This window comes from Mauremys mutica, chromosome 3 (assembly GCF_020497125.1).
Source record: "Mauremys mutica isolate MM-2020 ecotype Southern chromosome 3, ASM2049712v1, whole genome shotgun sequence".
NCBI lineage: Eukaryota > Metazoa > Chordata > Testudines > Geoemydidae > Mauremys > Mauremys mutica.
Window position 1 is genome coordinate 19,992,889 of NC_059074.1, and position 12,220 is coordinate 20,005,108.

Genomic DNA, 12,220 nt, shown 5'->3' on the forward strand with positions numbered 1-12,220 from the left:
TTGAAACAAGCCTTGATGACCATTTAATGTTAGGGAGTTAGAGTGGAGAGCTCTAGTACCGATTTATCTGAATTTTAATAGGATTTTGGGATCCAAAACCACTGCTTTATTTTAAAGTTTTAAAATTTGATTCCGCATTGTTGGATAAGAGATGAATACTTTAAAAAAAATTATAAGGAGTTAGATCTGCAAAAAGCCAATCTGTATGTTCATTGGGGAAAAAAGTGTCTCTTTAATCCTTGTCAAGCTAGCTTGTATTTGGATCCTAGTGAAGACAAGGCAGTTATAGTTTTACATGTTTGCTAGGCTAACTCACATGGTTACTTTAACTAACTAACAAATGTTAAAATTGGGATTTTTAACATGGGTTAATTAACATATGACATGCAACACGGGCAAAAATGTATGTTTTTTGTAAATGGAGAGATCTTATAATATGACATTTATGGGGCTGAATCTTAGCCAGTTGCCCAATACTGTAATAGTTTCTCTCCCTTTGCATGTGTAACAAAACTCCACCTGCCAAACCCTCCTCCAAAATACATGTTTCTTAATTGTTTTACTCTTGAGTAATTGCAGTTTGTCATTCTAGTTAGGCAGCCCATAAAGCCTGATGCGTAAATTGGAGATGCATAATCAGTTTCTGTATGAGTAAAATTCTACTTTGTTCCTAGTTTAAACATTTCCTGACATTTCTAATAGCCCTGCTACCTAGGAGATTGAGTGTCTTGCTGTTGCAATAGAAGCTGTGTAATCTCCACATTAAGACTGCTGCTGTGTGATCCCAAATTCCCCATTCCCACAGTCTTGATTATTTCTTATTTAATTTACCTTCTTCATTGGAAAACTCTCTAGTGTTACCTGTACAGTCATTTCCTATGCAGGTCTCTGAAGTTGCCTCTTGTTTTCTTCTGGCTGGGTTGTTATGATCAAGTTATCTCCTGCAGTCTTTGAGTACTTCACAGTGGTGTTGAGGCTAAACCCATTAATGCTTGTAAAGTACTTTGACAGCACATTAGATATATGCAATAGAAGTGCAAAGTCCAAGTGATGTTAACCAACGGTTGTGTGATGATTTGGCTTTCTGCAAAGAGAAAAAATAACAATATGCAAAACGTTTGGGTACACTTCTTAATATTCATATAGAGGCACCATCAATTGAATATGCTCTGTCTGGTTCTTGCTAGATCTTAGTATCCTCATCTGCCTCTGCCCTTCATTCTATTTTCTGATCTTTTCACAGTGATCCAAAACCAGATTCCATTCTTGAAGGGTCAGGGTAGGCTCTACATGGCCACCTACCTCTTTATGTTCTCATCACCTACTTTCATTTGTCTCCTGTTGGCTTCCAATTCCATCACCATCATTTATTCTATATCTTATGATGGTGCTGTATTTTGTGCATAGATCTTTCACTTCTGCCTTGAAAGGGTCAGCAGTTTCCCATGTTCATGTGCTGTTTCTGCCAGTTGTGTGACTAGTTTACATTTGGTGCAGTTTGGGAGTCATTTTTGGCTTTATACTGGCACGTGAAAGTGGCTCAGCCTCTACATTGGACTCCTCTTCTTCTGTCAGACAATCAGGATTCTTTTGTTGAATTCTTAGCTTAACTTTGGTACAAGTTCCATACTGTGTCAGAACATACTGTGTATATATAGTTTTCTATTCTCCATGACAGTATGTCTCTTCCACTACACTTTAACCACCAGCACCCTATTGGTAATATATACATCATTTCATTATGGCAAATCACTGGATTTTTACTATAGTAGACATAATAAAAGATGACTTTCGTATTTTACTGAAACCCACAGCCAGTTTTCTTTGTAGAAGGGACAAGTCTTGAAAAGTTTACCTGACAGCTTTCTAGTCCAAAGAATGTGGGGTTTGTCTATGGTGCTGCAGCTGTGCTTTTATAGTACCATAGTTTAGAAACTTGCTACAATGACGGAAGGAATTTTGCCATCACTGTAGTTAATGCACCCTCTAGAAAGATAGTACACAGTACTTAGGATGGATCTTTAACTTTGAGTAATTTCTTTGGTGGGAAAAGATTGTGTTTCACTGAAATCTGCTGGGTTTTTTGCATTTTTTTAATGTTTACATTTTTTGTTTGATTATGGACAATTCCCACTGAAGAAGGGACGTTTTTAGTTGGCTAGAAATCGTGTATGTCACTTATTTTTGGGTCTGGTAAGATGTCTTGCTATCTCTCGTCTGCTTTTTTTCCTCATGGATCAATGTGGTTAATAGCAATTTCAGCATAGTATGGTATTTAGAAGTATTCTTTCTACTAACTCTTTATGCTGTTTATTGAAAACTGTAAAGGAAGAGTGTTGAAAAAGGTAAAAGCATTTAATTTCTTTTTAAATATTTTTGATTTCTGATAAAAGCTTTTGAAAATATCTATAACACTTTTCATTTTTTATTGAGATAGATATCTCAATATTTGCACATTTTTTAACTGAAAACACAAAACCTAAAATTGCCCAGACATTTGGTGATGCATGCTTTAGAATTCATGTGTTAATCACTTTGCTAAAGATATGAGAGAGAACCAGTCATAGTATCTTGCTGTTTCTTATTCTAATAGCTACTTAAAAAAATTCAGTAGTACAATAGAGAGAAAAGGTGTTTTATGAATTACAGTAATAGTGAGGGCAGTAATATTTCCAGGGATACAGTACATTGAGTTTTAGAAAACTAGAAATATTTAGTTTAGAAGCATTATAAAGAATTATTGATAAGTACAGAATTTTAATATTTTACACTCATCAGGTCCAGTGTTAAGTCTTTCTTTGCTAGGTGAACTGGTGAGTTAGCATTCAGCATGTGTGCATTTTTAAGGTACAGTTACTCCTCACTTAACGTTGTAGTTATGTTGCTGAAAAATGCGACTTTAAGTGAAACGTTGTTAAGCTAATCCAATTTCCCCATAAGAATGAATGTAAATGGGGGAAGGGGAGGGTTAGGTTCCAGGGAAATTGGTTTTTGCCATACAGTACAGTACTGTAGTTGGGAGGTGCCTCCGCCTTACCCCACACAGGCACAGCCCACTGGCGCTGGAGACAATGAGGCAGGCAAGGAGGCTGTGAAGGTGCTGTAGGCTAGGAGAAGCACGTTGTGCAGCGGCAGCTTCCCCTACTCTGCAAGCAACGGGGGCGGGGGGCTCAACCCTTGGCCCGCCCACTCCACCCCTTTCCCCAAGCCCCCACCCTTAACCCACCTCTTCTCTCCCCCCCCCCCCTTTACTCCACACGCTGCGTCCTCGCTCCTTCCCTTGCCCTCCTGCCCGTGGCAGTCAGCTGGCTTGCAGGGCAGGAAGGACGGGGGAGGAGTGAGGACTCGGGGCCCGCTTCCTCTCTCCCCCCCGCCGCCTCCTGCCTGCGGCAATCAGCTGATTTGCGGCGTTCAGGAGGCAGGGGAAGGGGGGAGCCTGCATGCCGAGTCCTCCCTCCTCCCCCCTCCCTCCTGCCTCCTGCCTCCTGAACCTCGCAAGCCAGCTGATTGCTGCAGGCAGGAGGCGAAGGCGGGGGGGGGGGGGGAAGGTGCTGATCCATGGGGTTTGCCATCAGGCAGGAGGCACTGTGGGAGGGGCGTAGGGGAGCTGATAGGGGGGCTGCCAGCTGTGGACAAAGCAGACAACCAAACAACGTTATGGCGAAGCATTCCATAACTTTAAATGGAGCATGTTCTGTAATGGAGCAAGGACGTAAGATCGAAACAACGTTAAGCGGGGAGTTACTGTACATGTGTCATGTGTTCCATAAGCATCAATAAAGCACTGCTATGTTTGTGTGAACTGGGTTTGACTTTCTTTAGGTGAGTAGTGGAATCTTATTTTTGTTATGGAAGTGTAAAAATGAACCAATCAAATGTGGTGTGATGCTTTGCTTCTTTCAGAAAGATGAAGGTAGTGATGGTAGTTTGAGTGATAGCCACATATCCCCTCCAGCCAAACGTACCTTGAAACATGCTGATCCGGTGTGCAAAGACAAATCAAAATCACGCAGTACTGGGCAGCGAGAGGAATGGAGCATTTCAGCTGGACAGTCCAGGTAATCTGGTGCACTTTTCTTATAGTCTGCATTGTCTTACTTCTGGAATAAGAACTATGTGAATCCAAGGGGTTGTGTTCCTCCTTATGTGACACCACTTAATCTGTTAAAATGGGAATGGTGGAATGTGTTGGAGTCCAATTTTATGTTGTTTTGTGCATCCAGAACTCTGTGACTTCATTAGGAGTTCTATGTACTCAAGGAATAAGCAGCTGACCCTAAATTTAGAAGCAGGCCAAAGTACTACGCATTCCATATAGCCACAACTGAAGGAGACATTTGTTTCATTTTCTGACCAATGGATTTAATTTTAAGAAAAAGTTTCCAGGTTTAAAGAGGTTCAATTGGATTCAAGTAATTATGTGAATATATGGACACAAAGAAAAAGCCTGAAGCTGTTGTGCTTGGAACAGCTTGTTTGAACACTGATCTTGGCTCTTGTAACTGCTACTGCATATTGTATAGGACTAGGCATTCTTTGTTTCATATTGTTTTAAACTCAGTAAGTGAGAGACAAAGTCACCCTTGTTACTGTTAGCATATGGGAACTACAATAGCTAATTATAAGGCAACACCCCCTAAGGTGGGACACATTTAAATACCAAATTGATTCAAATTGATGTGGATAAGACAGGTGATTATTTAAACTGAGAACTGTATGACTACAGTGTATTATATAGCATGCGTCTTTCAGAAATCATCTTGGAGCATATACAGCCACCTCTGATATGCTGGTCATTTAACAGTCTACACCAGCACTACACAACAGTTTAGCTCTTAGACAAGATGTAAAGAATACACGGTGGATTGATTTAAGTCAAAGCAATTTAAATCACTGATTTTTAATCATGATTTAAAGCAGCAAACTAGAAACCTTGTTTAAAATAATTGATTTTAATCATGCTTTGCTTTTGAACTTTCTAATTATTTTCCTAAAGAAAGGTTGATTCTCGTTTGTTGATAACCAATAAGATACGTTGAATTGCAACTATGTATAGCCTTTATGCAAAATGTAGTGCTTCTTTTTGATAATCAGAGTGATACACTATCTCAACACACATTTATTTAAACAATTACCTAGCTAATTTGAATTTATTCATATTCTTAGCTGTTACATTTTTATTATGTTAAAAATGGTGAATTTCTTATTTATTAGATTAATTTTTTTACTTGTGATTTGTCAAGCTCTCTTTGGATGGAAATTCAAATGCAATTAAAATGCACAATTTTTTTTATTTTGTAATAAACTTCCTTTAATGTGCTGGATACACAAAAAGAAGTATCAAAGTTTATCAAAAGCTATTTTACATTAAAAAAGGAAGTATTATTTATAGTTAGTGAATTGAATTGGTAGTTTATGTCATCTGTCCTTTAAGATTTTAGAACTAGTGTAGGTCTCATCCTTTCAGACCTTGTCTTTTATTGATAGATTGTAAGGGGAAAGCAAGCTTTCCTGCTTTTTCAATTCCCAATTGGTCTCTTCACTTTAAATGAACTAGTCATTGAACTAGACTAGTTGAATAAAGTGAAATGAAAAAAATCTTCTCCCTGCACCTGCAGAAGAGGCTACTGATGTCAAAAACATTTATCACTTCAGAAAACTCCAGTTCCAGATGCTTATTCTGTGACTTCCACCAGTCCAGTGGTTAGACTTTCTTTAAAATGGGCAGCAAACATGTACTGCTTAATATTATTCTTTTATTTACTGTAAACAGTTATAATAGATTATAATAAATTTAGGTCTACACCTATGTCAATTTCAAATTTAACTTTAAATAAAATACAGGTTTATTTTTAAAAAATAAGTTAATTTAAATAAAATCTGAGGGTTTTTTTTAATTGATCCTGGAAGAATATCACTTAGGTGAACTCAATTTGCCTGAACTGAAATTTGGCCAGGACATTGGGCTAACATCATTGCTCCTTTAAGAAGTCCTACGATGTGTCTGATGACTGGATCTTGATCTGTTACAGAAACTAGATTTAAAGTGGAGAACTGAGATTAAAATAAAATTTTAGCAATGGGCTACTTGAACAAGCCCAGAAGAGCCATACATAATAACCTGTGTGGAGATTCTGCTTTTTGGTATTAAGCAACAAATACATGTGACCATAAAGCCATTACTAATGTTTGTTTGTCAAAAATGCCTGAGAGGGTCATGATTTGCAGATGCAATTCTCCCATGTGTTCCTATCCATCACTGTGACAAAGTTTTGAGGTCTACAATGGTGAGTCCCTTATTTTATGAAAAATTTGTACGCCTTTCCCAGGTAAATAATAGCAGAAGCTCATGTCCTAGTTAAATCCATCTCTTCAGAAGTAGACATTTTTGCAAGAGTTTAGGGGCAGTGAAGCCTGGGTCAAATGATTTCCCTTTTCCTTTTTCAGCTGGTTAATTTATTCACTTTCCAACTTAAAATCAGTTGTCCCACCCGCCTTCCGCTGTGCACAATAGTTATTGCAGTTCAGTGGTCCTTATACACATTGTAAAGCACTTAAGATCCTTCAGGATGACAGGCGGTATATGAATATAAATTCTTGATTTGACTAATCTATTTCGATTTTATATATACTGGTACTAACAGGTTATTTTCAGCTAATATTCTATCACGATTTTAGGGCATTTTTACATTTTAATTCTAACTGTATAATTTATGTTTTAATAAGTTAGTCTTAACAGATAAGAAATACAGTCTTTTACTCTAATGTAAAAATCAAGACTGAATATATGGTACAATAATTTGTTAACCCATGTAGTTTTTGGAAGAGGTTTGTATCCTGTTTTGGCTCTCATACCAACCCATTGGGAGTTAACTTTCCTTTAGGAAAACTAACTTTAAAAAAAGAAACAAGAATACTTATGATTGAGGTCTTAAGTAATATTTTTACTATTGATTTAAGTAAACTTGATGTCACTCTCTTTCCCTTCAGTTATTAGATTTGTTAAATAGATTTAATTTTTTTGTTTTCATAACTTGGCCCTGTTCATTTTTATTGCTTAGTTTTCATTGATTTCAGTTATTGACCAAATCATTAAGAGCTTAAATGGTGTTTGCTTCTGACTAGCAGCAGCAAGAGTACTGTTTCTGGAACTTGTGTGGTGGGGCTTCTTTAACAGGAGGGGACATAAGTGAAGTGGTGTAGCCTATTAGTGGAACAGATATTGATGTATCTTTTTCAGTATGGTGATACTAGTTAAAATTGTTTATTAGTATAAAAATAAAATATTAGTATAATGATAAGAACACAAGGACGGGTCAGACTAATGGTCCATCTAGCCCAGTATCCTGTCTTCTGACAGTGGCCAATGCCGACTTCAGTTCCAGCTTCAGATGCAAGCCAAATTCTTGAGAGTATCTTTTACAAATGCTTTAAATTATGCTCAATGTATAACACTTAAGGATTTCTATTTCAAAAGTGTTGGTTTCATTGTAGCTTTTATGTAGTAAATGAAATGTTGATATATTTTTCATATTTAATATAATTGTTTTCCAGGTTAACGTCTCAGGCTGGTGCTACATTACCAACTGGACGTAGCTTATGTGAGTGTTTTCCCTCTGGTTATTTTATATTTATATTTAATCTTAACTACTTTTATATTGATGATTCTCAAATGCATATATTTTGACACCTTCATCGGTGTGTTTCTCCCTGTGTTTACAAGAAACTGTTTTCTCTCCGATTCCTTCAGATAATTTATTGGATGCTTCCTTTGGGCATGAGTAGGGTTAAGATACTGTCACGGGTATTTTTAGTAAAAGTCAGGGACAGGTCGCAGGCAATAAACAAAAATTCACGGAAGCCTGCAACTAGAGCCCTGCATGGATACAAAATTTGTATCTGCATCTGATTGGCAAATGTGGGCCATGGATATAAAGTGGATAGCTGAAGATTTGTGGGGCTCCAGATATAAAATTTGCATCTGCATCCAATCCACGGACAGCCACAGATTAGCAGGGCTCTACCTGCCACCTGTCCCTGACTTCTAGTAAAAATACCATGGGAGGGGGACGGGGATAGGGACAAACAGAGTACTTCCAGGACTGCTGGAGCTTGCAGCTGCTCCAGCCCCACCGCTGCTCTTGCGGGAGGGGCTGACTGCTGCTGCTCCACCCCCAGCTGCTGCTGTGGTGGTAGGGAACCACTACTTCAGTGGGCCTGGGGCTGGCCGCCGGTTAGCTGTTCTGGCGGCTGGCCCCAGGGCTGACAGCTACTGCAGCCCTCCCTAGAAAAAGTCACTGAATCCATGATGTCTGTGACAGAATTGTATTCTTAGGCACAAGGAGCATCCTCAAACATAATTCCGTGTCTCTTCCCAATTCAGAATTCCCATTTGGTGTCGCTTGGCCATAATCTTGTCTACACTTGCAGCAACGTGTAGGTTATGTACAGCTACACACTGCAGTGAAAGGCAGGCTGTGTCCACACTCACTGTGATGTGTAGCTACACGTGGCAGTGGAAGGCTGTGGCAGTGGGAGGCTCTGGGAAAAGGCTGCGGCAGTGGGGAGCTGCTAGAGCCTTTTCTCCTTGCCTCCTCCCTGCCAGTCTCTTATCCCATGTTTGGAGTCTTTCACGTCAGCAGGGAAAGGCTCTGACAGCAGGACACTACACTGCTAAAAATAGCGGCATAGGTATGGAAGACACTACTTGGGCATGTAGAGAGCCGTGTAGGGTATATACCCTAAGGATCAGGCGGGTCTCTACTCTACTTGCCTAAGCAGTGCCTCACTGTCTACACTGGTATTTCTGCCTAAGCTAGCTGAGTGTGCAGTGTACCCTATGTGCTGTTACAAGTGTAGACCTGCCATTGATCCCAGATTTTACTTTCATGGACTTGTTTTGGTCTATTTCTTGCTAGTGATATCTTTAATTTATCCAGTCCCTTTGCTTACCTAATACCTGGCCTGCTCTGGCTTGGCACACTGTTTCACTACTGTTCTTGAGACCTGCTATGTCTGCAGCTCCCGCCACCTAGAACAGTGTTCCTGTGAATCTTCACCTTAGCAGTTTGCCAGTTCATTTCAAATCTCAACTGAAACCATATCCAGTTTTCATGTCTATACTTCTTAATTTCTGTCTCCTTTAGTTATGTATTGAGTCTGAGAGTATATTCAATTCCATTAAGTATTTTGGTAAATAATTAATCACTTTTATTACCGTAGTGCAGGGGTAGGCAACCTATGGCACGGGTGCCGAAGTCGGCACGCGAGCTGATTTTCAGTGGCACTCTCACTGCCCGGGTCCTGGCCACCGGTCTGGGGGGCTCTGCATTTTAATTTAATTTTGAATGAAGCTTCTTAAACATTTTAAAATCCTTATTTACTTACAACAATAGTTTAGTTATATATTATAAACGTATAGAAAGAGACCTTCTAAAAACATTAAAATGTATTACCGGCACGCGAAACCTTAAATTAGAGTGAATAAATGGAGACTCGGCACACCGCTTCTGAAAGGTTGCCGACCCCTGCTGTAGTGCCTAAAGAACCAACTAAAAATGGGTCTCCATAGTCTAGGCACTGGACAAAGTAGCATACATAGATTTCTATGCAAAATAAAATTGTATTGTATCAGTAATATAAAACCTTTTGATACTGTACTTAAAGGAAAGAGTAAGAACTGAAACTGTGCAAGGGGTGAATGACAGTCTTAATGTTAACTTTAAAATACTGAATATTTGGTGTTCAAATACAAACTTACCATAAAAAATATATATTTATGTACAAGTAAATAGTCCAAATGGCACAGAAGTACAGTTAGTAAAATAACATTGGTAGGGACTTAAAACACATACCTCTTATTACAGTATATGTCAGGATGCCCATTCAGGGGGGAACTGACTCTGTTTCTTAATATAATTTGGTTTCTTATCCTTGCTAAGTAATCTGATTATTGAATTTTTGTTTGTAAAAATGTTGTTTCTTGCATTTTGAAGTAGTAATACAAATTTCTCTTAGCTCTCAAAAGCCATCCCCTTCGAGGGGAAAAAAAGGGAGATGGGGACCATGCTTGCATAAACGGAGATATAGAAGTGAGAAAAAGTTGTCGGTCCAGGAAAAACAGATTTGAAACTTTGAATCAGAGTTTATTGTTTGATCAGCTAGTAAACAGGTATGTGTGGATACTTCAGTTGCACACGTCACAAAGCATCTTGATGTTTTTGTTAAAAACAGTTAGAAAGCCCTGTATTGCAGTTCTATCTAAATGTCATTTCAATAAATGAACAACAGTAACAACAACGGTTGGAAGTTAGGTACATCTTGCTTGTATGGCTGAATTATAAAATGTCAACAAGTTTCTAGCTGTTTCTTTACCACTTGTTGATAATGAGATACTGCATACAGGATTGGTGTCACTTTTTGACTTTACAGTGCAGATAAAGTTGATCAGAGAGGAAGGCACAGTCTGTTGATCTCAGCACAGGAGTGGGAGCTAGGAATTCCTTGCTTTGAAAGTGGTTTCCTCTGTTGCCTTGGGCAAGTCACTTAACCTCCCTGTCTCAGTTTTCTCTTCTGTAAAATGGGTATAATAGCTACCTTTGAGAGATACTGAGTATCAGTGTTTGCAAAATGTTTTAAACGTGAAAAATGTTCTGTAATTGCTAAGTAAGATCTTTATTACTGATAAAAAATATATTCTGCTGAACTTTAGTTTTTTCACAGAAACTGCTTTTTTCAATGTTCTCAGTAACAACTTGGTATCAGTTTATAAGTTTCTCTTGAGTTACTTTTTCCCTAATTGAATTTGAACCCCTTTTTTATTCAACTCCTATTCCTCCTCAATATAGTAATAGGAAAGCAATCTACTATAAAGATGGTAATGTGATAAGATTGTGATACTGACGCCTGCATTTGTGTTTACATTGAGCCAAAGTGTCCCCAAAATTATGAACAATGACTTGAATGTATCTAGATCAGTTAGGTTGTGCATCAGAAATACTTATTAGTATTAATTATAAATTCAAAGGGAAAAAACGCTTTTGGGTAACATTCTCTCCCTATTAATGTTAATGACAAAACCTCCATTTTTTCTTATTTTTTATTTTGTATATTAACAGTTCAGTTCAGTATAATAGAAATCGTATAAGGTTTTTTGCAACTTAGAGAGTAACTTAGTATTTACACAAGTATACAATTATAAATTGATCTATGGAAGTCCCTAAAGCTGTATTGACAAGACTTGCCACTAATCGCTTTCTTCAGCTTTGTGGTAGTCGCATATTGTGTTTGATGCTTTTCTACTCTTTGTTTCTATTTTCTGTTTTGTCAATTGGTAGTGTTGGTTCAAGTCTCTTACTATCTCATTTAGGTCCAAACTTCTGTTTTTCTTGTGTTTAAATGTGTAATCTGTTTGTTAGTTGTCTTGTAAAAACCATGCATGATATTAAGCTTTTGTCCCTTTTCCTCCTCTCTGTGTTCCTTATTTTAACATCTTGATTTTTAGTTTAATTTTGACTCTTGTTGAAGGGGTTTCTCCCTTCCTCGTGTGTGTGTGTGTGTGTGTGTGTGTATATGTATATATATATATGTGTGTGTGTGTGTGTGTGGTGGTCACACTACACACTATCAGGTTTGGTGGAAGGGAATGACCATCTTCCAACAAATTCCCAAAACTCCCAGACTTCTAAATAGTTATCTTTACCTCCATTGATTTCAGGATTTCACACTTTAGATTTACCTTTAAAGTGCTGACTGGAAATGATTGAAAGTTGATAACAGTTTCCAACTGTTATGCAGCTTTAGTACATTTCCAGTGGACAGGTATCCACCGTACACAAACCTTCACCACAGTTAGCAATAATTTGACAGTCATGACAAATAAGTAGATGATTGATTGGGCCTGGCTGATGACTTGTCATCTCCTTCCTGAGAAGTGGTCCGTCCTGCTCAGTCCATAGCACCACCAGTTTAACAACACTTTAAGAGATTTAAGGTAAAAGTCCTTCTCTTGAAGAGCTTGCAGTCCAATTATACAATGATTAAGTTAAGTGATGCAACAGAGGCAAATTAACGAGCAGTGGAGTTCTATATTTGTCTCTTTCATTTCACATATTTGGTTATTTAAAAAAAAATCCTTTATTTGTTAGCCCTTGCCTCGGAGAAATGCTGACATTTTATAGAGCTTACAGGACTGAGGCACATTTACAGGAGTGCAGTGTTA

The 12,220-nt window shown here is 38.1% G+C and overlaps 1 protein-coding gene across 1 annotated transcript in view; it reads left to right on the forward strand.

Moving 5' to 3' along the window:
- ATAD2B (ATPase family AAA domain containing 2B) overlaps positions 1–12,220 on the forward strand; it is a 149,764-nt gene that overhangs the window by 17,104 nt on the left and 120,440 nt on the right. Inside the window, exons 2-4 of the mRNA XM_045011276.1 lie at positions 3,904–4,058; positions 7,555–7,601; positions 10,018–10,171. Of these exons, the coding sequence (XP_044867211.1) occupies positions 3,904–4,058; positions 7,555–7,601; positions 10,018–10,171 (356 nt within the window). The remainder of the gene's footprint in view (positions 1–3,903; positions 4,059–7,554; positions 7,602–10,017; positions 10,172–12,220) is intronic.